Source organism: Bombyx mandarina, chromosome 26 (genome assembly GCF_030267445.1).
Source record: "Bombyx mandarina strain Sakado chromosome 26, ASM3026744v2".
Lineage (NCBI taxonomy): Eukaryota > Metazoa > Arthropoda > Insecta > Lepidoptera > Bombycidae > Bombyx > Bombyx mandarina.
Window position 1 is genome coordinate 1,432,238 of NC_143232.1, and position 24,999 is coordinate 1,457,236.

The 24,999-nt window shown below is 40.4% G+C and overlaps 1 protein-coding gene across 3 annotated transcripts in view; it reads left to right on the forward strand.

The window, feature by feature from the left end:
• The window catches only part of 5PtaseI (inositol polyphosphate-5-phosphatase A), a 35,396-nt gene that overhangs the window by 2,972 nt on the left and 7,425 nt on the right, over positions 1-24,999 (forward strand). Inside the window, exons 2-12 of one of the 3 annotated variants that reach the window (XM_028187685.2) lie at positions 9,582-9,812; positions 10,162-10,329; positions 11,449-11,574; positions 12,267-12,395; positions 14,019-14,174; positions 15,500-15,624; positions 16,124-16,231; positions 17,925-18,012; positions 18,881-19,005; positions 20,234-20,387; positions 22,043-22,079. In XM_028187685.2, the coding sequence (XP_028043486.2) occupies positions 9,582-9,812; positions 10,162-10,329; positions 11,449-11,574; positions 12,267-12,395; positions 14,019-14,174; positions 15,500-15,624; positions 16,124-16,231; positions 17,925-18,012; positions 18,881-19,005; positions 20,234-20,387; positions 22,043-22,079 (1,447 nt within the window). Of the gene's footprint in view, positions 1-9,581; positions 9,813-10,161; positions 10,330-11,448; positions 11,575-12,266; positions 12,396-14,018; positions 14,175-15,499; positions 15,625-16,123; positions 16,232-17,924; positions 18,013-18,880; positions 19,006-20,233; positions 20,388-22,042; positions 23,999-24,999 lie in introns of those variants that run through there. The other 2 variants (XM_028187684.2, XM_089738818.1) reach the window with 2 other exon arrangements.

Here is a 24,999-nt window from a genome sequence, read left to right on the forward strand (position 1 = left end):
TTGTCCCTTCGCCTGGGTCGGTTATGATGATGTTAGTATCTACCCGCGCGGTCTCACAGTTCGTCCTACTCCCAGTAATAACGCATAGTCATAAGATTTGCGTTTTGATTTTATGTTGCGATGCGTACGTACGCGATGTTATTCCTTCATAGTGGAAGTTGTTCGTAAATCACGTGTTATCGATTTATTAACTTAGAAAAAATATATATAAATGCTAATAGGATTTGAATCTGTACTGTCGTGCCGTGTGCTTCCATTAGGCCTTGACAAAAGTTTGTCACACATTATTTTTATATCTGTTCTAAATTTGTTTTATAATTTTCATAAACTTAATAGGTTTTTACTGGTGGTAGGACCTCTTGTGAGTCCGCTCGGGTAGGTACCACCGCCTTACCTATTTCTGCCGTGAAGCAGTAATGCGTTTCGGTCTGAAGGGTAGGGCAGCCGCTGTTACTATACTGAGATCTTAGAACTTATATCTCAAGGTGAGTGGCGCATTTATGTTGTAGATGTCTATGGGCTCCAATAGCCACTTAACACCAGGTGGGCTGTAAGCTCGTCTACCCATTTAAGCAATAAAAAAAAAGGTCGGGATATTGGACTGAGCTATACGAGTATAAGTTTTTCGTTTACCATTTGGCCAAGGAACCCAAAAGTGTTGAGCTCAATATTACTTGGATTGCGTATTCAACGGACCTTTAGTAAAAATATACGGTCGCTTGCTTACATTGGAAATTATTACGTTTCCAAACTAATTTGTAAACATATATTCCGGGTCGTTGACAATGGCCGAGGGGTAAAGTCTTGGTTGCTGTGAACTTGTCATTGTTATTAACAACAGGTCCTATGGTCCGCGAAATCGTACGAGTTTGAAAATATGGTACTACAGTGGTCCGCGCGTTGTTGGAATATTCCTTTAAGCTACCAACGATTAGGCAGGGAAAAAAGTACGACTGACCTTTTATTCCGGTCATGGCCCAAAACAGGCGAAAATACGTGTCAAGTATAATTGCATTATATGAGAACTAGTGGTTTCGTCTCGCGGAGTTAAAGTAAAACGATTAAAAAAATCGATTACCATTTTTCTAATATCGTTTAATCAATTGCCATCCGTCATCGAGAAATCTAATATATGTACATATATATAAAAAAACAGGTTAAAACAAAACATTCGAGTATCATTTTCGCTTCTGTTTGTAATTGTAATCGATTTTGTGATTTTGTTGATGTTTAATTATTGATTTTGAGGATTAGGTATTAGTGTGTTAACGATTTTACGAGAACACGGATCACTAGATACGTTTTTGGTAAAGTTTAAAATGAGCTGACGACTTTTTTTTTTTATTGCTTATATGGGTGGACCAGCTCACAGCCCACCTGTTCTTAAGTGGTTACTGGAGCCCATAGACATCCACAACGTAAATGCGCCACCCACCTTGAGATACAAGTTCTAAGGTCTCAGTATAGTTACAACGGCTACCCGACCCTTCAAACCGAAACGCATTACTGCTTCACGGTAGAAATAGGCAGGGCGGTGGTACCTACCCGTGCGGACTCACAAGAGGTCCTACCATCAGTAATTACGCAAATTATAATTTTGCGGGTTTCATTTTTATTACACGATGTTATTCCTTCACCGTGGGAGTCAATCGTGAACATTTGTTGAGTACGTATTTCATTAGAAAAATTGGTACCCGCCTGAGATTCGAACATCGGTGCATCGCTCAACACGTATGCATCGGACGTCTTATCCGTTAGGCCACGACGACAACTTAGTAGTTAATGGACTAAATGGAAAACAATATGCACGCCGCTGCTCGAAATACGTATGTTAGGTTCCGGACAGACTGGCAGGAAAGTAGGATACTTCTAATATGGAAGAAGTAGCAGTCTTGTGGACTCTGAAGTTGCTAACACGAACCCTAGCAAGAGCCGTGCTTCGCAGAATCTACCACCGGATCGAAAACGCGACCCACTGAGAAGATCAGGCCAGAAACTCAGTGGGCTGTGTCTGTGGGTTAATTTACTCGTCGAGCCCTTCGTCGCAAGCGGCGGGTTCGACGAGAACGACGACCGGCATGTTACCAAGGCGCTTTTCGATCACAAAATCAACAAATCAGTATTTGAAATAAGATCTACGTGTAAATTACGCTACCTGGTTCAAAAATATGCTGCAAGTAAAAATGGAAGTTGGGTACATGAACAGAATAAAAATTAAGTTGAAATATAGCGGAGGCTTCGTTTCGAAGGAAGTACCTACTTAGGTATATGACCTGTTGAAATCGTATTCCTTTTGAAAACCGGTTTTTTTAAATTTCAACCTAATATAGACTCTTTGATTATTGAATTATGTAGGTATCGTCGTGGCCTAAAGGATAAAGACGTTCGGTGCATTCGTGTTGAGCGATGCACCCGTGTTAGAATCTCAGGCGGGTATCAATTTTTCTAATGAAATACGTACTCAGCAAATGTTCACGATTGACTTCCACGGTGAAGGAATAACATCGTGTAATAAAAATACAACCCGCAAAATTATAATTTGCGTAATTACTGGTTGTAGGACATCTTGTTAGTCAGCGCGGGTAGGTACCACCACCCCGCCTATTTCTGCCGCGAAGCGGTATGGCGTTTCGGCTCGAAGGGTGGAGCGGCTGTTGTAACTATACTTGAGACTTTAGAAGTTATATCTCAAGGTGGGTAGCGCATTTACATCGTAGATGTCTATGGGCTCCAGTAACCATTTAACATCAGGTGGGCTGTGAGCTCGTCCACCCATCTAAGCAACAAAAAAGTATAGTACGCGCAGAATTAGCTGCAAAGTAAGTCTTGTTGGTCATGGGAATTCCTCATGGGGCACATCGCGGCTGGAGTTAAAAAGTTCTCAAGTGACGACTATGCACCCGAAAGCATAATGTGGGTATCCCATACGTTAGGCCGACAACTTGGAGGAGCTCTATATCTAGCAATGGAGGTCTGTCGGCTGAAAGCTTACGTGCTTGAATATTTGTTACTCAATCACGTAAACCCGGGTGAACGAAATGAGCGAATTACAAATTTGATGTGGGTTCATCTTCTGGTCGCTCGTAAAACATTATTCGTTGTAATGAAAACACTGCGGACTTATACCTAGTCAGGTCATAGATTCTGTCACATGTTTAATGTAAAATAATTGAAACAAGTTTATTCATTATGTAACCATTCATATACCAAAATGAACTTAACAAAACATAGATTCTTATGACACTAAAGTTTATTCAAAATGACGTCCGTGATTTTGAATACAGGCCTTCAATCTGCGCGGCCAGTCGTCTATCGCAGCACGAACGAGGTCCATGTCAATATCGGCGGCTGCCTTAATCAAGGATGTCTTGAGTGACTCCAAATTGGGATGAGGCTTTGAGCACGCCTTTTCTTCCAAGTGTTGCCATATCTTGTAATCTAACGGATTCAAATCTGGACTGGAGGAGGGCCAGTCTTCGTGCCGGATGAAGTCGATTTCACGCGCCGCCAGCCAGTCTTGTGTGCTCTTCGCTCTATGAGCTGGCGCCGAATCTTGTTGGAATATCCAGTGCCTGTTATTGAACATGGTATGAGAAACAGGTTCGACAAGGTTCGTCAGGACTGTATTTATATACACAACTGCATTCGTTTTTACACCTTTCTCACAAAAATGTACCTCTGTTAAGCCCCAATAAGAAACTCCCAACCATACCATGAGCGAGGATGGAAAATGACCTCGTTGGACACGCGGAATACGGTTGCTCGCTTCTTCACTACTGTGTGCGTACACCTTATCATTTTGTTTGTTGTAGCTCTCTTCTACGGTAAAAAAATTTTCATCCGAAAAAAGAATTTCCCGATATATTTTTTCCGCGTACCGCTTCAACAAAGCGCGGCATCTCTTCAGTCTCAGGTCCATTAGACGACCATTCAAACGATGTCTTGTTTTTCTTCGATATGCCCGAAGCCCTAAGTCTTCATTTAACACCCTGTTCATCGTGGTTCTGCTTAACCCCATCTGAAGGGCCAACAGTTTCTGCTTACGTTTGGGATTTCTTTGAATTCGCGCCTTCACAGCTTTTATCACTGCTGGAGTCCTAACAGACCGAGGGCGACCACTTCTTGACCTGTCATCTACACTAGAGTCTTCATTGTATCGTTTGATGGTACGATAAACGAATCTTTTGGTTGTATTCAAAATTTTCAGTATGTTAAAAATTTGAATTGGCGCGTAACCGCAACGATGCAACGCAATAACTGCAACACGGTCTTCTTTAAGCGTCCACTCCATATTTAAAAATGAGTAAAATTCTAAAAGTATACATTTTTATTTTCATGAACAATTCGAAATTCGAATTCAATAAACTTTTTTGTGGCCAGCATTCTAAAAGAAAAGTTTTTACTGTGTGACAATACTTATGACCTGACTAGTTATAAGTTTCTGAAAACCTTTTCTCCGGACTCGCTCATATCGGGGATTTATTGTAATAAGGGGCCTTGTGTGAGCCCCTTGTTTCGAAGTCACCCTGGCTTAGTGTATAAGAAGGGTACATTCGTATCGATCGACGCGACTGTGTCGATTATCGAATCCCGCCGGCAGGTACCAATTTTTCTAATCGATTTCGTACTTCTTATTTTTTGTTCACCTTATCCCACTAAGTGGGGTCGGCACAGCTAATTTTTCTCTTCTATTCTCTTCTATCAGCCGTCATTTCAACACTCATTCCTGTCTCTCTCATATCGTTGTTCACACACTCCATCCATGTCTTCTTCGGTCGACCTCTTCCCTTGCACTACCATTTCCATACATCTACCAGTCACATGCATCTTCTTTCTCCGCATCACATGTCCATACCACGCTAACCGTCCGGTCTTTAAATTGTTAATTACCGGAGCTACTTTCACACTTCCTTCTAATCCGATACGTACATACTTAACAAAAGTTCACCGATGACTTGAGAAGGAATAACATCGTGTAATAAAAATCACAATTAATCATCATTGATAAGCTTAGGCAGCAATTTCGATGAGCTTCATTCTATATTAACAGTACCTGAAAGCGGTATTCAATCATTTTGTATTCGCTTATATACCTAAAAGAAAAATCCAACTAAAAAATTGAAAATAAATTTGAATTAAAATAGTGTAAGAAAAAATGATTTTATTGTAAAAAAAGCGTGGGCTGCACGGTGTCAGTAGTTATAAATATTTTCTGAACAGATATGAGTAGTAGTGTTATTTTGATAATATCCTGAAAAGCACCCCACGCTTTTTTACAATAAAATATTTTTTCTTACACTATTTTTAATTAAAATTTATTTCTATTTTTGGATTTTCTATAAAAGCGTGTTTTGTTAGTATTTTTTAAACTATTATTTACTTTTCATTTTTTAGTTGAATCTCAATTTTCTTAATTATATTTTTTTCAAATTTTTTTTTTATATTGAATTGTCATCGGTCCTTAATAAGTATACCAAATTCCGACGTTTTGAAGGGGGTCAAAATCATGTTCAAAGATCCGTTACAAACATACATACGTCTGAAGCTAATAAACGCGTATTAATAATGTGTATTAAAATCATTTTCCGCCCAAAGCGTGACGCGCCATGTCCCCGTAAATGTGAGAAAATCTAAAACAATAATAATAACAATAACAATTGTCAGTTATAACAATAATAGTTGTTGTAACTGACTACATAACGGGATTGTGTTTCTGCGTAAATATAACGAGGAAAATATTAAAATGTAATTCAAATTGCAGAAGTTGAACGCAAATAACAATGTTGTGTGTGTGTGTGTGTTTATCGTTCGCGCAATTAATTTCGAAAATGGATATTAAACATTTGTTATCTGTAATGTATACGGTATTTTGTGTGCGTGGAATAAATTTGTGAAGGCTTTTTTTCTTGGTTTTTATTACGAATTAGTTTGGTTACGGAATTTTAATGTTGGTATTTTTTAACGACACTGAAGGCACGGCTTATCTGATGGTCAGGGGTCACTGGCGCTCGTGGTCTTTGGAGTCCCAGGGCTCTGCGGCCTGTCACTTAAAAATACTTCCAAACCTCGAATACCCATATCGAGGGACGAAAGGCTGGTTGAAGCGGCTTTTCGCTAAATATGCGACCTATATCTTTGTAATTAAAGGTGCTTTTTATTTGGTATAAGCATCAACGGTTCTATGTTTTTAATTTAACTTCAATTATGTTTTTTTTTTTATGTTTGAGAGATTACTGGTGGCTCGGAGGCCTTTCCAGTTTTATCAGGGCAGGTAGGCGAGCAAGGGCTCAGCCTGGAGGGGTGGGATTTGCTAACAGCTACCTGAGTGCCTCCAAAGGGAGCTAACAACTCAAGAGTAGCTGCTAACAATTATGTCTACTCCATTCAAATAGCCGAAGAAGTTTTTTCGTTATGATATGTTTTCCAAATTTTCAACATTAAATGGCTCCCCTGTAAAGTTGCAAAAATGTCGCTTGAACGAAATAGCCTTTTACCTCTAGATGTTATTATCTTATCGCTCAGTAATCATCGTACTTATAGTTTCCTTTACTTCGCTGACCGTAAAATGTGTTATAAAATCCGCAAGTGGTTCAAACATTCTATTTATATCGCAAAACGGGCAAGCTACCATCGAGGGGCAGGACCGCTAACGCTATAGCCACTTTGCTTTTTTATAGTTCAAGGACGACTATAAATTGCACGAACAAGGTTTTAATTACGATTCAGTGGAATTAATTAATAAAAAATAATAATAAAAATGAGCTTCTTAAATATGAATACTTAGAGCTATTTCTCAGGGCCTCTACGTTATATTAACAACTAGCGACCCGCTCTCGCTTCGCTTCGGAAAATGTAATTTATTATTGATTTCTCAACTATTTAATGGATGTTATTATACCTAGTCAGGTCATAAGTATTGTCACACAGTAAAAACTTTTCTTTTAGAATGTTGGCCACAAAAAAGTTTATTGAATTCGAATTTCGAATTGTTCATGAAAATAAAAATGTATACTTTTAGAATTTTACTCATTTTTAAATATGGAGTGGACGCTTAAAGAAGACCGTGTTGCAGTTATTGCGTTGCATCGTTGCGGTTACGCGCCAATTCAAATTTTTAACATACTGAAAAATTTTAATATAACCAAAAGATTCGTAAATCGTACCATCAAACGATACAATGAAGACTCTAGTGTAGATGACAGGTCAAGAAGTGGTCGCCCTCGGTCTGTTAGGATTCCAGCAGTGATAAAAGCTGTGAAGGCGCGAATTCAAAGAAATCCCAAACGTAAGCAGAAACTGTTGGCCCTTCAGATGGGGTTAAGCAGAACCACGGTGAAAATGGTATTAAATGAAGACTTGGGGCTTCGGGCATGTCGAAGGCAAACAGGACATCGTTTGAATGCTCGTCTAATGGACCTGACTAGGTACATATAAACCTTCCTCTTCAATCACTCTATCTATTTAAAAAAAATCCGTTGCGTAGTTTTAAAGATTTAAGCATACATAAGGATATAGGGACAGAGAAAGCGACTTTGTTTTATACTATGTAGTGAAGCTGAAATTTTGGATAAACATCAATTGTTTAATTATTATTTTTTATGATCGAAGGATTACTGGTGGCCCGGAGGCCTTTCCAGTTTCACCAGGACAGGTGGGCGAGCAAGGGCCAGTCAGGAGGGGGGATTGTTTATTATGCAGTTATTAAGTGCTTGCTAGTTTTAATTGCGAAGCATACGTGCCTAACGATACGAAACGCACGGAAGCTGTATCACAATATTATTTGAACCAACCCGTGTTTCAAGGTGTACGATGGCCGCCAGTTTTTCATGTCTATGTGGTCCAGTAACCATTTTACGCCTACGTGAAATTGTGTTCACGTCTACCCAATTAATGCAAAAAACATTACACAGATCTCGTATCATGCTCGACGTAACAAGTGTAATGAAATTTTCTTCTGTACACGTCTCGTTCTGTGGGCTCAAAGTTAACTTTTACGCGATCGAGATGTTAAAAAGCTCGCACTAAGCACACTGTAACATACCCATTTTCGAGGATGTCGTTTTATCCAAGACCGGTTGCCGAATTTGAGTATGGATGAGCAATTCGAGCATCGTTACTATTAGAAAATAAACTGATCAAATTGGCCTGGTTTTTTTCAAAGAATTATAAACCGAATGATCATGGTTCCATACTCTTCGTATATACGAGTGTTACTGTGTTACTTATAATATTTTGTACTCAAGTTTAACAATATTTGGTATGTGTATGTGCATTACTATAATTCTCATGTTGTATTTGTTATTTTAGTTAGGTATGTGTTATTTGTTCTACACACACTCATCACTTTTAATTATTATTCTCATTATCCTCTCGCAGGTCTGCTGGAAGAGATTTCTGAAAAGAAATAAGCAGTGCCTTTGTACATAATTTTCCTATTACTCTGTACTATGTCTTTTTTTCTGTGTGTACATAAATAAATAAATAAATAAATAAAGTTTCCGTACGAAGCGCTCTTATATGCGATTTGAATAACGGCTTTTGTGTTTTCATGATCGCTAAAATAACGTGTATCTCGTATCACTGGTATCTTGGACTAAATCGGGCCTCCTTGTCTATAGGAAAGGATAGTTTTGTATATATGAATCTTTGTATAACTGATTTGTATTGTTTATCGTGTTTACAGTAAAGGGTAGTTTTGTGTTGTACAAAACTTGAAGTTGAAACCCCTTGTCGGAAATTCTGAACTTTAGGGTGTATGTCGTAAGCATTGTCCAGCAATAATAACTTGAAAGGTCCTACGCGATGAAAGAATAAACTCTGGTAATAAAAATCGCACCTGTATTTTTTTTAATTAATGTAATTACTAGGTGGTAGGGTAAAATATACACGCGCCGTTTCTCTTCTTGAACAGGTTCAAGAAGAGAAATTCCATTATCCAATGGGTTAAAATCCAGGAATGTAAAAGGAAGGTCATTTTTGTCAGTACATTTTTCTTAGAAGCTTATTTTTATTTTTATTTTTATTTATAACTTCTTATACTAGAAAGTATAAAGGCGGACTTAATTCCATAGGCATTCTCTAACAGTCTACCTTAGGGGAGTGCAGAGATGAAGCTTGGTAGGTGTAGTGTGAAGGGGATATTACTTAAACATATATTATGAGTATATATAACATACATAATACATAGTACTTAAATAAATACATATACATAAATATATAGATATACATAAATATATACATATAAAAACATATATAAACAAATATTATCAATTAGATGACTCTGCTAACTTTCTGAGAAACAGTTCTCGAACCTTCGTCTTATCATAGACATCAAAACGTGAATATCTCCACCCACGTTTACACATGAATTTAACGTCACGATTGAATTACTTAAGGACTGTCCAAACCTTCAAACCGGAATGCACGATTGCTTCGGGGCAGAAATAGGCAGGGTAGTGGTGGCCCGTGCGGGCTCACAAGAAGTCCTCCCAGCCATAAGAATGCCTACGTTTAATGGCAGTGGTGAATAAAAGTGAGGGATTTTCAAAAACACTACTATTTACCTGGATGTCTATTTTCAGCCGTCAGTGATGCTGCCAATATGGACGTCGGAATTCCTCCAGGCCGTCTCCAGAATGGATCCGAAGTTCATAGCATTGCATCTGCAGGAAGTAGGGGGTAAAGCGTACGAGAAGTCGATGCAGTACGTCAAGGATTTTGTCCAGAGGCTCTGCGACTGTCCAGAGCTGAGGTTGTTTGACAAAATAAGGATATACCTAGACGAGGACTTCAGCTCGCCTGAGAAATTCACTGTGAGTAATGGTTCTCTCACATTCTTCTTAAAGCGGATTTATTTGTGGATAAAACTTGTTTGAATGACGTCACGTATAACCTGCTACAAACATAGTCATTAGGTTGTTTCAATCGGACCATGAACTTGTACATTCTTCATTAATTAATCATTAAATTCTTTCATTAGTTAGTGCTGTCATATGAGGAAGTGGATCGAAAGCTACTGTGACGGGAGTCAGTAAAAACGCGAATTCGAATTGCTCTTGTTTGAAAATTGCCGCGCTAATTTAACAAAAGTTGGTGATGTGTGACGTCATTTGTGGTTAAACTAACAAACGCCATTAACGTTTTAAAGTTTTTGCCCCATAGGCCCTGGGCAACATGTACTTTGCGCATTCGTCGCTCGTCGACCTCAAGATATGGGATTTCGACCTTAAAGCTTACGTTGATGTTGTCGGGAAAGAGATCCACAGTGGTAACATCGAGAATGTCTCCACTAAAGAGAAGGCAAAGTTCCCTCAGCATTTCTTCCCAGAGGTAATGTCGTCGCTGTATTTACACTTGAATGTACTTAAACTTTTTTTAATTAGCAATAAATTACAAATATCTGTGTACTAGCTGACCCGGCAGACTTCGTAGTGCCTCAATCGATAAATAAAAGACTTAAACTTTTGTAGAAATTAAACTTAAAACAAACAAAAGGAATTCGTCCGACGGGGGGATACATCAAAGGAAAAACAAAATTGTTATTTTTATTTCATTTCGAGCTTTCATATTTATCTATCTTTTAAACCTTCTCTGGACTTCCACAAATAAAATTCAAGACCAAAATTTGTCAAATCGGTCCAGCCGCTCTCGAGTTTTAACGAGACTAACGAACAGCAATTCATTTTTATATGTATTTCTGTGTATTAGTGAAGTTTGGTCCTTAATCTGGGAAGTAGATCTCATGGTGACGTAACGCCAAAACTGGCGGATCAGTGCACATCAAATCTTTTTTATTATTATTTGTATTCTCTTGACAACGTTATGTTTTAGTGTTTAACGGTCAATATTATTTATAACAGTCTAAAGCAACCAACCGCATTGAGTCGCGGCCTAAATGATGAGACGCCCGGTGCATTCGCATTGAGCTGTGTTAGTGGTCCGAATCCGTGCTTAATATATGACCACGAATACCATTATATTACGCCTATGCCTGCTTATATGTCTATTCCTGCCGTAAAGCATTGGCGCTGGTCCTTAAAGCCGAGAGATTGGGTTAGAGATATATTGGATAGAGTCCTTAAAGCCGAGACATTGGGTTAGAGTAAGACTGGATAGAGTCTTTAAAGCCGACAGATTTGGTTTGAGTTATACTGGATAGAGTCCTTAAAGCCGTGAGATTGGGTTAGAGTTATACTGGACAGAGTCCTTAAAGCCGTAAGATTGGGTTGGAGTTATACTGGACAGAGTCCTTAAAGCCGTGAGATTGGGTTAGAGCTATACTGGATAGAGTACTTAAAGCCGAGAGATTGGGTTAGAGTTTGACTGGATAGAGTCCTTAAAGCCGTGAGATTGGGATAGAGTCCTAGACTGAAACTCGGAACCCACGTCTCGGCGAGGAGCGTCACTGGCCACAGCGAGCGCTGACCGAGCGGTGCTGTATTGTTGCAGTGCAAGTGGTCCCGGAAAGGGTTCCTGCGCACGCGTTGGACCATCCGCGGCACGGCGGTGGAGTTCGTCAACATCCACCTGTTCCACGATGCGTCCAACCTGGTCGCCATGGAGCCCTTCCCGTCTGTGGGTACCGCAGGACGCGTGTTCAAAATGTCGACCGACTTTTTTTGTTCAGTTCAGCTATTTATATTTAATATATAAAAAAAACAATTGAATTTTTGGAATTTAAAGTTCTTGAAGTAATCATGGCCTAAAAGATAAGACGTCCGGTGCATTCGGATCTAGCGATGCGACTGGGCCGGTGATCGAATCCCGCAGGCAGGTAATAATTTTTCTAATTTAATGCGTACTTAACAAATGATCACGAGTAATTTCCAAGGTGAAGGGTTAACATCGCTACTGGCAGTAGAACGTCTTGTGAGTCTATACTTGTAGGTATTACCGCCCGGCCTATTCCTGTCGTGTAGCAGTAATGCGTTTCGATTTGAAGGATGCTGCAACCGTTGTACTGTTAAAACTTAGACTTAGAACAAGTGACTCATGGTGGGCGGCGCATATACCTTGTAGATGTCTATGGTCTCTACTCACCTCTTAAAACTAGGAAGATAGTGAGATAATTCACTTATTAAAAAAATATTATTATAATGGTCCATCATTTTTAAGTACATAATTAGTTTTCTTTGTTTTTAACTGTCAAATAAACTGAACTGTCATATAAATGTCTAAAATCTCGAGAAAGTTTAGGTATATATATATATATATATTTAGTCTGTGCCTGTGAGTCTGCCGTCGTCCAGCAGTGCGTGCGCCCGCAGGTGTACTGCCGGAGCCGGCGGCGCGCGCTGCGGCACACGCTGCGGCAGCTGCACGCGGACGCCAGCGCCGCGCCCTACTTCATCTTCGGGGACTTCAACTTCAGGACCGATACGGCAGGCGTCGTCAAGGTACGCACGCCACGCCATGGTAGGCAGCGGCTCGGCTCTGCGCCTGGCATTGCTGAAGTCCATGGGCGACGGTAACCACTCACCATCAGGTGGGCTGCCTACAAGGGCAATAAATAAAAAAAACGCACAGACACTCAAGACGCTCAAGACACAAGTCCGTGTCATTATAAGCCGCGCCAATTAAGAAACGAATCGAAAATGGCGTCTATGTACCTGCACTGATAGATGGTAGGGTTAGCAAATAAAAATAATAGTTTAAAAAAACTAACAAACTACGCTTTTATAAAATCCATCTAAAAAATTTAAAAAATAAATTTTAACAAATTTGAATTAAAAATAGTGCAAGAAGCGAATTTTGTTAGTTTTTTTTAAAACTATTATTAATTTTTCATTTGTGAGTTGAATTTCAATTTTTAAAAAAAAAAATGTTTTTTAATATTGATTTGTCATATTTTCATAATAAGTATACCAAATTTTGAGTTCATCCGACGTTTTGAAGGGGGTCAAAATCATGTTCAAAAATTCCGTTACAAACAAACATACATACATAAGTCCGAAGCTAAATAAAGCGTATTAAAAAGAAAAAGTTTATTGTACAAAATATATAAAAAGAAACAAATGAGAATATACTTTATGCCTTGGCAGAGGGGGAGGTGTCTCATCTGGGATGCAACTTGCGTAGACTTTTGATGCCAGTCATCTAAGTCGCACAACTCGAAAGTGAAAAAACTCGAACTCAACAACAAAGTCAGAACTGATGTTTTTTTTGCATGCAGTACGCGCCGTGTGCGACTAAAGACAGCAATAGTTTAGAGTGAGAGCGCATGAACCTCGCCGCCATTTTAGATTCGTCTTTATTGGCGCGGCTTATACTCATTCTCCTGCCCTTCTCCCAGTCATCCGGGGTCGGCGCAACATGTCTTCTCCTTCCACACTCGTCTACTGTTGCTCACTCTCCTCTTATACATATCGTCTTTCACATACCACAGTGTCTTATTAATGACACATTTTCAAAAAAATATATATTGCGGACACGTTTACAACCTTTATTGGTTAGTAATAAAATCCAACCGCCATCTGTTATCAGTGTCAAGGGATGTACAAAAAAACACGGTGTGTCATCTGAGAGAGGGACAGAGAGAGTGAGAGAGAGAGAGCGATAGAGGGAGTTAGAGAGAGAGAGAGAGAGGGTTAGAGAGAGCGAGAGAGAGAGAGCAAATACTTTATTGTACACCAAAACATAACATGAAAAAAAAAACAATCAACAGGCTTGTATAGTGTAGCGTAACGGCCGTCTGGTGTAGTGGTGAGTGACATGGACACCATACAAGGGGGTCGCGGGTTCGAATCCCGCCAAGGGAAGATATTTTTTATGATAAATATAAAATGTATTTTCCAGGGTTATGGATGTCTATTAAATGTATGTATGTGTATAATAAAAATCTTACATTTGTATCCGTTATCTGGAACCTGTAATACAAGTTCTTTACGAATTTAGCACGGGACCAGATAACGTGGCGTGATTGTTAGTAAATATTTATTTATTTAAAAAAGTGTACAAGAGGAGGTCTCATCGCTGAGACTGGTCTCTGTTGACCTGCAAGCGTCGGCGTAATGTTGCAGAAGGTGACCGAGGACTTGTCGGCGCAGCGCGTGCAGGGCGGGGCGGAGGGCGGGCGGCTGCAGTACCGGCGCCGCGCCGACCAGCGCCTCGTGCTCACGGTCGGCAAGAAGGAATTCGCGCACGTCGACCACCAGAAGATATTCCGGGAGCCCTGGGTGAGGAACCTGCCGACACCCCCGTCATATTACCGTCTACTCACATACCAAGGACATTTGGGACGCTGAACGACAAAGGGAAGATCTTCCACCGAGCGGGTGATATTTGCTCGGTAGACCGACGGTCCAAATGTTGTTGTTCGGAACTTGTTTTTTTTTTCTACCAAAGCTGATGGCCTTGAGAGGCTATTTCAGCAGAACCTTAACTAGTAGGTGAGCTCACGGGGCTCAAACCTGACGACGTTGCTAACACGAACCCTAGCAAGAGCCGTGCTTCGCAGAATCTACCACCGGATCGGAAACGCGACCCACTGAGAAGATCCGGCGAGAAACTCAGTGGGCTGTGTCTGTGGGTTAATTTACTCGCCGAGCCCTTCGTCGCCAGCGACGGGTTCGACGAGAACGATGACCGGTGCTTGAGTTGAGGTACCTAAAAGCACCGTTAGTGGATCGGGAGGATCCGAAATGACGTGGGAACTTGTATATATGCGAACTTAACTTGAAAATGTCGTAAGCGAGATTCAGGCATTTGTCAAATATGTTGCGTTGTATGATGGCTATTGCCACAGACAATTCATAAATAATATTTTTTTATTAGTTGGGTGGATGAGCTCACGGCTCACCTGGTGTTAAGTGGTTACCGGAGCCCATAGACATCTACAACGTAAATGCCGCTACTCACCTTGAGATATGAGCTCTACCAAAGTATCAGTTTTATAGTACGACGGCTGCCCCACTCTTCAAACTGAAACGCATTACTGCTTCACGGCAGAAATAGAAAGTTATTCCTTCAACGCGGAAGTTGTTCGTGAACATTTGTTGAGTACGTATTTCATTAGATAAATTGGTACCCGCCTGCGGGATTCGAACACCGGTGCATCGCTCAACACGAATGCACCGGACGTCTTATCCTTTAAACCACGACCACTTCTAAGTATCATTTCGTTCAGCATTCATATAAAACCATTCAAATATATACTGTCTGTACGGGCCAGCGCGCACATCATATTGCACACCGATGCATTTTACATCAAAGTCATTCATTTTCGAGTAAGTTCGTGTAAGGCGTCGCATACTCGCATTATGTCATTCTTATCATAATCAGTGTAAGCATATCAATAAACAATTAATCAGTATTGGAGTTGTTATCATTATCACAACAGAGGGCTGTGTGGACAACCCGTACACTGTTTATTCATTGTCCGGAAAGCGAGTGCCCACGTACTGGGGCTATAGGACTGTGACTGAGAACACGCGTCTCAAGGCGGGTGGCGGCGTCCATGGGCTCCGGTACTGAACACCGGATCGCCGGTCTCCTGTTCCAGCTGCAGCGTTACGACCGCGAGCTGGAGGCGCTGCGGCCGCACCTTTTCGAGTTCCCCGTCAAGTTCCCGCCCACCTACCCCTTCGAGGAGGACGTGCTGCTACCCACGCACTACATGAAGACGAGGTGGGTAGCAGATTGGAACCTTCATAATTATTCTATCTCATTCTGTCGCAGGCTAAATCTTAGAAACGTATACGTGTGTCTCGTTCTGAGAACTTGCTACACGGTGACCTGAATGCTAGTTACGTTTTCGCTCGTCTCGTTAGAGAGAGAGAATACAGATACGTTTGTACAACAGGCGGTCTTATCGCTAAAAACGATCTCTTCCAGGGAGTCCAACACTCATATAAATATTAGCCTATCCATTAAGTACATGTATTTTCTACATGGATACCAAGTTTCAAGTCAATCGGATGCACGGTTCAGTAGTTATAACGGAACATCAGTAAAAACCACTGTGGATTTATATATTAGTATAGATATATACATACAATAAATAAATATATATATATATATATACCGACAGCTTCACTCATGACAGATGTTGCAGTGGTCGGCTATTATATCTTGTTGGAACACCCTGTATAGCTTCTAAATCGATTGCGTGCGTGTCGGCCCGCAGGTGCCCGTCGTGGTGCGACCGCGTGCTGGTGTCGCAGGCGGCGCGCCCGCTGCTGCACGACCCGCCGCGACACGACACGCCGCGACACGACACGCCGCGACACGACCGGTACCTCGCTGTTACATTTATTTTTACATATACTGGGTGTTAGGAGATCCGCTTCCGAGACAGACGATAGGACTAATGACACCTTTGATGATGGGACGGAAAAAAATATATATCCTGATTAAAAAAAAAATATTGACATGACAACGTCTTATAATTCGATGGAGCCGGCTGCACGCACGAAAAAACATGACTCATGCGGCGTTACCTCGCTCTGAGGCGTTCCATTTAAGGTTTGAAGTGCAAGCGAGAGCGCGCAACGAGCGACAAAGAGGCACAATCGGCCTCCGCGTTCGGCAGCGTTCGACCTCTGTCTCTCTCCTACTTGAGTGAGCGATGCATCCGCGTGGACAGCTGCTATACAATCATACATTTACATGTTTTCGTCAAGTATGAAGTTCAGTGAAAAGTGAATGTGGTGTCAATTGTCCATACAAAATATCTATTAAACAAATAAAATTAAAATTTTCTTTTCAAAAATGAAACCATTCCATCAGTATTTTCTTATGACGTTGTCACGTTCAACTACCGTCAGTAAACCGACTTTACAGACAACCGAATTTTTTTTTAAACTGTTTGTTTTGTCGGGATCGATTATTAAGTTTAGTATTTTTAGTTTTTAAGGCAGTTTCATTTAGACTTTCACGTGGGACAGATATTCTAGGTAAAGACTAGCACAGTGGCGAAGTAGAATTTGTGTGACCGCGCGAGCCTGCGCCACGCCGCGCCCGAAGTATCGTTGATCCGAGCATTTTGATCTAGTGTTTCATTGCTGCTTTTTTTTTTTGTAAAGTAATGTGTTTTTTATGAATCTATCGTTTCATTTAGCTGTACTAACATGATGGAGCGTAAATAATGCTAAGAAAACGTTTTAAAAAAATCAGAATCTATTTGCTTCAGAAGGAAGCGGTCTCCTAACACCCAGTATAGTATAGTAGTATATTATACATACATAGGGTTTAACCAAACCGGCAATTAAAATTTTTAATACACATAAATCAATAATATATTTTTTATTTACATAGAATATTAACGTTGAAGGCATATGCAAAGTTTCCATTATTGATTTGTATGTTTTAAAAATATATATGCGACCTATTTGAATGCACATTGCTTTAAATAAACTAGTGTTCACGCAGTAGTCGAAATTGGACTATAATTAATCTATATTAATATAATATTATAAAGAGGAAAGATTTGTTTGTTTGTTTGTTTCGAATAGGCTCCGGAACTACTGGACCGATTTGAAATATTCTTTTTCCATTAGAAGCCGACATTGTCCCTGATGAACATAGGCAATTTTTTTTTTTTTTTTTTATAAATATTGATTTAATGTATTTTTAAAACAAAATTAAAAAAAAATTTGCATTCTGCACTTCTTCTCTATATTCTCTATAAGTGTGAGAAATTTCATACTCCTTCGTCCACACAATTTTCGTAAAAAGGGGTTTCAAAGTTTTTGCTTCACGTATTAATATATAGATAACATAAATTATAGATCAGAAGTAGGTGCTTCATGTGAAATACAAAAAAATCTATACATGAATAAAAAAAAAAAAATTTGAGAGTTTGATTTGTAAGTTTAATTTAATGTAATTTTAGTTTAATTTTAATATAAACTAGTCTACATGGTCATCGGGCCACTGGCTCAAAAAGCACAATCAAGTAGGTACAGAGTAGTATTGAATGTTTACAGGAGGTCCGTGACGGAGTCCACAGACAGCAGCAGCGGTCGGGCCTCGTCGGACAGCAGTCCCGCTAGATCCGGTTCACCAGCCAGCAAGGTCTGTGCCACTCTGCCGCTCACAATCAGCACCGCCCTGAGGGCTCCACAGCAACCATCGAACTCTGCAAAGAGTTCAACGTGCAACCCAACCTTAACATCAGCCCGCTGAGTTTCGTGCCGGGTCGTTATGATGATTATGATGATGATACAAAAGAGATTTTGATCCCTAAGCCTCATGTCGTGATGAGGTCCGGACTCCAGCAAATGTTTAGTACGAGGAGGGTAGTGTGTTTGTCGAATTGTTTACGCAATAGAATAATAATAAATAATAATAAAATAATTTAGTGCCCTTCACACTAAGTAAAATAAAGTATTATCCTGTTCACACAGGAGCCAGTCACCGACGACGCCCTAGACACGTCCTTACGGATCCATCAGATCCAATAACCTTTGCATTAGACGCCTTCAGCTCTAACACTAGGAGCAGGCTTAGGGATCCCGGTCCGGTAGTAGATTCATTCGCGAAGCTGCTGTTGAGTTGTTAGGTCTCCTTTGGAGGCGCTCGGGCAGCTGTTAGCAAATCCCACCCCTCCTGGCTGAGACTTTGCTCGCCCGTCCTGGTGAAACTGGAAAGGCCTTCGGGCCACCAGTAATCTCTAAATCATAAAAAAGTAATTGGCAGCGAGTGTTCTACACCTACAGCTGTCACACACCCTTCACCCCTTTGTTAATGAATGTCAACGAAAGAGAAAAATTATCTATTATATTATATTAAATAAATTATAACAGAAAAAGAAAAAGGCAAAAGGAGGTGACTCAGCCAATGCTGTTGAAAGTCCATAAATCGAACAGCGCTGGTTTTCAGTCAGCCCCGTAAAAGAAATAAAACTAGTGCACAGTGACGTCACAAGTCTGTACGTCCGTAGCGCAACGACACGTTGAAGAAGAAAGGCAGCGCGTTGGAGCTGGACGCGCTGGCGGTCCCGGGGCTCGCGCTCAGCAGGAGGAGCATCGCCGACCCCACCAGCGTGCAGCAGGCCATCAGCGCCAGGTGCGCACCGACACAGAGCCGAGTTTTGACTATAATTAATTTAAATTATAAGTTTAGATGGGTGGACGAGCTCACAGCCCACCTGGTGTTAAGTGGTTACTGGAGCCCATAGACATCTACGACGTAAATCCGCCACCCACCTTGAGATATAAGTTCTAAGGTCTCAAGTATAGTTACAACGGCTGCCCCCCCACCCTTCAAACCCTGAAATAGGCAGGGTGGTGGTACCTACCCGTGCGAACTCACAAGAGGTCGAGTAATTACGCAAATTATAATTTTGCGGATTTTGATTTTTATTACATGATGTTATTCGTTCACCGTGGAAGTTTTTACTGGTGGTAGGATCTCTTGTGAGTCCGCGCGGGTGGGTACCACCACTCTGCCTATTTCTGCCGATACAGATACCATAATTTCACGGTTCGACGACATCCTCAGCATTGCAGATGCGTGGAGGCACCGCTCTTCAAGAAGGCTGGTTAGTAAGGGTGATGGCGTCTACGCGCCTCCATGAGCTAGGCTCTGTCGTAGCACGATGATACTGCGATCGTGCTGCCATTTCTCGGGAGTCGTGCTGCGATTCGTTTAGCTACCACACTAATGACCGTCTCCGACATATAGGTTAATAAAAGTTGTATAAGCCGCGCCAATAAAGAAATGAATCGAAAATGGCGTCTATGTACCTGCACTGACATAAATGGTAGGGCCAACAAAGAAAATGAAAGATATAAAGAAAAAGTTGTTTATTGTAAAAAAAAAAAATGAGAATTTACTTTATGCCCTGACAGAGGGAGGTGTCTCATTTAGGATGCAACTTGTGTAGATACTTTTGCTGCCAGTCATCTAAGTCGCACAACTCGAATGTGAAAAAACTCGAACTCAACAACAAAGTCGGAACAGTGTGCTTAGTGCGAGTTTTTTAACGTTCTCGATAGCGTAAAAGTTTAAAAAGCCCAATTTTGTATGAAATTAGAACAGCGCCCCTAGCGGCAAACATGAGCAAATTATCCCATTCCATACAAATATGTGTTAACTTTTACGCTATCGATAACGTTAAAAAACTCACACTAAGGACACTGATGTTTTTTTGCATACAGTATGCATCGTGTGCGACTAAAGACGGCAATAGTTTGGAGTGAGAGCGCACGATCGCGGCCGCCATTTTAGATTCGTTACTTTATCGGCGCGGCTTATGGTTTCGCAAGTCTGAGTCGTGTGTGTCCCGGGGCAGGGCGGGCGAGTCGGACGCGTGGGGGGGGCGACGCCGGCTGGTGCGGAACCAGTCCGAGGGCAACAAGCCGGAGGGGGAGGTGCGGCGCGGGGAGGGGCGCCGGCGGACCGAGTATGGCGTCATCGGGGACACCGCCTGCATGGGGGACCACAAGGTCAGTCTGCTTCAAGAGTCTATACTGGGAAAGGATTAATAAAACACGTGTTTGGTGACTAAAGTGCATTGGGATTATAACGTAACGTGCTATCGACAGCCCGACGATCCCGAGTTTTTTTTAAGGGATTTTGTGACCTGGTAACTAAGACCTTTAAGTCATGTGTTATTTAAATTTTTATTTTTATGAAAAAATTATGAAATGAAATGAAGATGATTAATTTGAGACATTTATCAACTGGGATGAAATTAAATGAAATGAGATGATATGGCATGAAATATAATCTCAGTAAAATGGTGTTCATTTACTGAGATTTTTTCAGTGGACTTTTTGGAGGATCTCGAGAAGCTACGTCCAGCAAACAGTTAATAAATCGTCGTTATTACCCGTTTAAACCTGAAGAAACACCAAACAGACAAAATAAAAAAACACAACTTCACTCCTCGTGTTCCCGCCAAAAAGTCCACAATTCCGAGACTGACGTGGCATCCATAGATAATACACATAAATAAGTTATAGGTAAGCAACTCAAGCACTCAACAAAAATGTTTACGAGCGTCGGCCACTAGATGGCTTCGCTTCGATTAGTTTCTCATTGCTCCTGTAGATGGCAGTAACATTATCGATCCTATATTTTATTTTTAATGAAGGCTTTTTCGTAAATTATCTGAAACCGAAAATTAATATAATTTACTCAATTCGTCTATAACAAACAAAGTGTTGTATGATTTTTTTTTCTGTGTTTAGTTATATATTAATTAAATGCCTTAACATTAACAACATATAAGCTTAGCGGCATCCGTTACAAGATGTCGCTAGTTTCCATACAAAAAAAATATTTGTCTTAAAGTATCGCAGTTTCGGGGCCCTCGTATCATCACTGCAATATAATTATCGCTAACACATAAATATTAATGATTGCTGCTATATGGACATTTGTGGTCCCTATATCATACCTACTCTTAAAAAAAAAGAAAGATTATACAAAAGAAAAAAATATATTTTGTTTTTTTCTCTCTCTAAGCACATGTCATTTTTGTGCATACTGTGACATTGGATATATGATCAGTTTGAATTGAATCGGATAAAAAACGACCACAAAAAACACAGAGACACTGTACGGGTTGTCCACACAGCCCTCTGTTGTGATAATGATAACAACTCCAATACTGATTAATTGTTTATTGATATGCTTACACTGATTATGATAAGAATGACATAATGCGAGTATGCGACGCCTTACACGAACTTACTCGAAAATTAATGACTTTGATGTAAAATGCATCGGTGTGCAATATGATGTGCGCGCTGGCCCGTACACACTAATTGTGATGATTTTTTTTTAATGATTAGATGAGTGGACGAGCTCACAGCTCACCTGGTGTTAAGTGGTTACTGGAGCCCATAGACATCCACAATGCAAATGCGCCACCCACCTTGAGATATGAGTTTTAAGGTTTCAGTATAGTTTCAATGGCTGCCCCACCCTTCAAACCGAAACGCATTACTGCTTCACGGCAGGAATTGGCGGGGTGGTGGTACCTACCCGTGCGGACTCGCTAGAGGTTCTACCACCAGTGAGGTCTGTCTACAAGGGCAATAAAAAAAAAGAAGTTAAATTATGATGAATTAGTTTAATATTTTTTCTCCCGCAGCCGATCTACCTTCGCGTGATGCTGCAGGCCGACCGAGGTAGGCTGGCCCCGCGCTTGCTCCGGCACCCCACCCACCCAGACCTGTGCGCGCTCCGACCGGCCGCCCCCACCGCCCCCCCGACCGACCGCCGCCCCCCGCCGCGCCGCCGGACCGGCTCCCTCAACGAGACGATGTTCCGCATCCCCCACGTAGAGATCACTACTGCCGACGCGCACTACGACGACCTGTGCGTTAGCGACGTCGACGACGCACTGCTGAGCGTCAGGCGATGCCTCGACCCTTATACACCGGAGAGTGCGGACAGCCCTAACGCTGAGGGTTCCGATGTGGAGGGGAGGTCGATTGAGCCCAATCGAGATAGGAGCGTGTCGCCGACGCAGTTAAAGCACAGATTGGATCGTCTGCTGACCGGCAGGGAGGCCGAGCTCGGCAGTAGCGACTCTACTAGCCTGTGCTGTCTGGCGCTACGTTGCTACGGCCTGCGTTGTCACAGGACGCGTAGAGCTCAATGCGAATGTGAATCGAGTAAATGCTGCACTTACTGATGCCCTTGGCTCTGCTGGCATTGCTGATGTCCGTGGGCGACGGTAATCACTCACCATCAGATAGGCAGTATGCTCGTCTGACTACTGGTGGTAGGACCTCTTGTGAGTCCGCGCAGGTAGGTACCACCACCCTGCCTATTTCTGCCGTGAAGCAGTAATGCGTTTCGGTTTGAAGGGTGGGGCAGCCGTTGTAACTATACTGAGACCTTAGAACTTATATCTCAAGGTAGGTGTTGCATTTACGTTGTAGATGTCTATGGGCTCCAGTAACCACTTAACACCAGGTGGGCTGTGAGCTCGTCCAACCATCTAAGCATTAAAAAAAAAAAACTACAAGGGCAATTAAAAAAAAACCCGGTGGCAAGGCAGGTCGGCGCACGCACTCTTTAATGTTTTAGTAAAATCAGTAGTAATCGATTAGTATTGCGTTTTAAATAAGTATGGCTTTTTATAACTTAAAAATGACACACTGTTGAAACAATGCATTTTTAGTTGTAGTTTTTTGTTGATGTACCGCATGCACGTTTGTCTGTATGTGTCTGTGTGTAGTGTAGCATGGGTTTGTAATTCTCGATGCGAGTTGCATAAGGTCGTATTTTGTTTTAACTCGTTTACCAAACGTATCTGATGTTGAGCATTTGAGTAATTTAGATATTTGTGATACCCAATTTTAAAAATGTTGAATGACTGATCAAAATTTTACAGCTTAGAGGTCAGATTAAATAAAACTACCCACCAATATTGGCTGAAAATATATCCGACCTTGTGCTTCTGAAGTCGAGTAGTAGCAGTAGGTAAATATATTTTTAGTGATGGCAACATCGTGCTTATTGTGTCTGTATCTAGTCTGTAATTATTATTTTTTCTGTACCAAATCGTTTATGACGAGGGAATCTTGCAAGGTAACTTGAGACTAGTTGTAGTACGGTTGGCAGAGTAATATTGTTTTTATGATAGAAAAACGAAATCTTAAAAAAAAAAATCTAAATTTCCCTAATCGATTTTTCCAAGTTTATAACAAACTACAATCTTTATTAGTCCTCGAAATGCAATACTAAGCATAATATTTTTTTTTAATTTTTTTTTTAGTTTTAATTTTCTTTCATACCAAATCATTTTTAATTTTATTTTTTATTCTAGTCGCACTGCTCAAGCGTGTTGGTCATTTCATTTTGTTTGTTGAATTTAATTTTTGTTTCGTTCATCTTCATTTTAAGTGAAAATGTTTTTTTCTGAATAATTTTTCTTACAGTTTGCGTTTGTTCTAAACAAACCTTTAACCTCTAATAAGTATTAAAAATAATATTATGAGAATATTATTAAATCATAACCTAGTATATTTATTTTCGTGATTACGTATAATATTAATATTTAATTTGACTTATTAAATAAACATTCCGCATTTATTTTTAATTATTTTTTTATTATTCTATTGCATGGTGATTGTAATTGTCTTGGGCGTTCGGGCGTGGACAGGGTCCGCACGCGACGGGCGTCCCCCGTGAGGCATGAGGTCTAAGTCTCAATAGTATATGTTTTATTGGTTCAAAAATATCCGTTGAGTGTATTCACTGATCATTTTACATTTTGTCATGTACATTATTTTTTAAATAGTGGGTCGTTGGAATATACCTCATGAATACATATAGGCGCAACACTACTATTTATTTAATCTAAATTACATAATTAAAGATAACTGTTTCCTTAATGTTCAAATGATTAGTTAATCTATTATAAGTACGTACATACAACGTACATAAACAATTGCTTAAGACGGTATTCAATTTTTAAGAGATTTTATGACCTGGTAACTAAGACCTTTAAGTCATGTCTTATTTTAATTTATGTTCTTATTTTTATGAAAAATGATAATATGGAGTGAAATGAAATGAAACTTATTATTTGTGACATTAATCAACTGGCATGAAATTAAATGAAATGAAATGGAATGAAATATAACCTCAGTAAAATGATGGTCATTTACTAAGATTTTTTCAGTGGACTTTTTGGAGGATCCCGAGAAGTTACGTCCAGCAGCTTTGTTTCATTTTCCCACAATTGTGCACTTTCACAGATATTAAACAGTTAATAAACCACCGTTATTACACATTTAAACCCGAAGAAACACTAAATAGACAAAATAAAACAAATCACACAACTTCACTCCTCGCGTTCCAGCCAAAAAGTCCAGACGGTATTCAAGAGAATTCATCAACAAACTACCCACATTATTCTACTGTATATATTAGTGGTCATTGTCGCACCAATCACTCCGACATGAGCTTTGTTATACACTTCAAGTTCATTAAAACGAATTATTTGAAGAAGTAATCCGTTAATTATTAGGAGGATAATAATAACTAGTGGTCGCCCGGTAGTCGAAATTCGACTATAATTAATTAAAATAATAA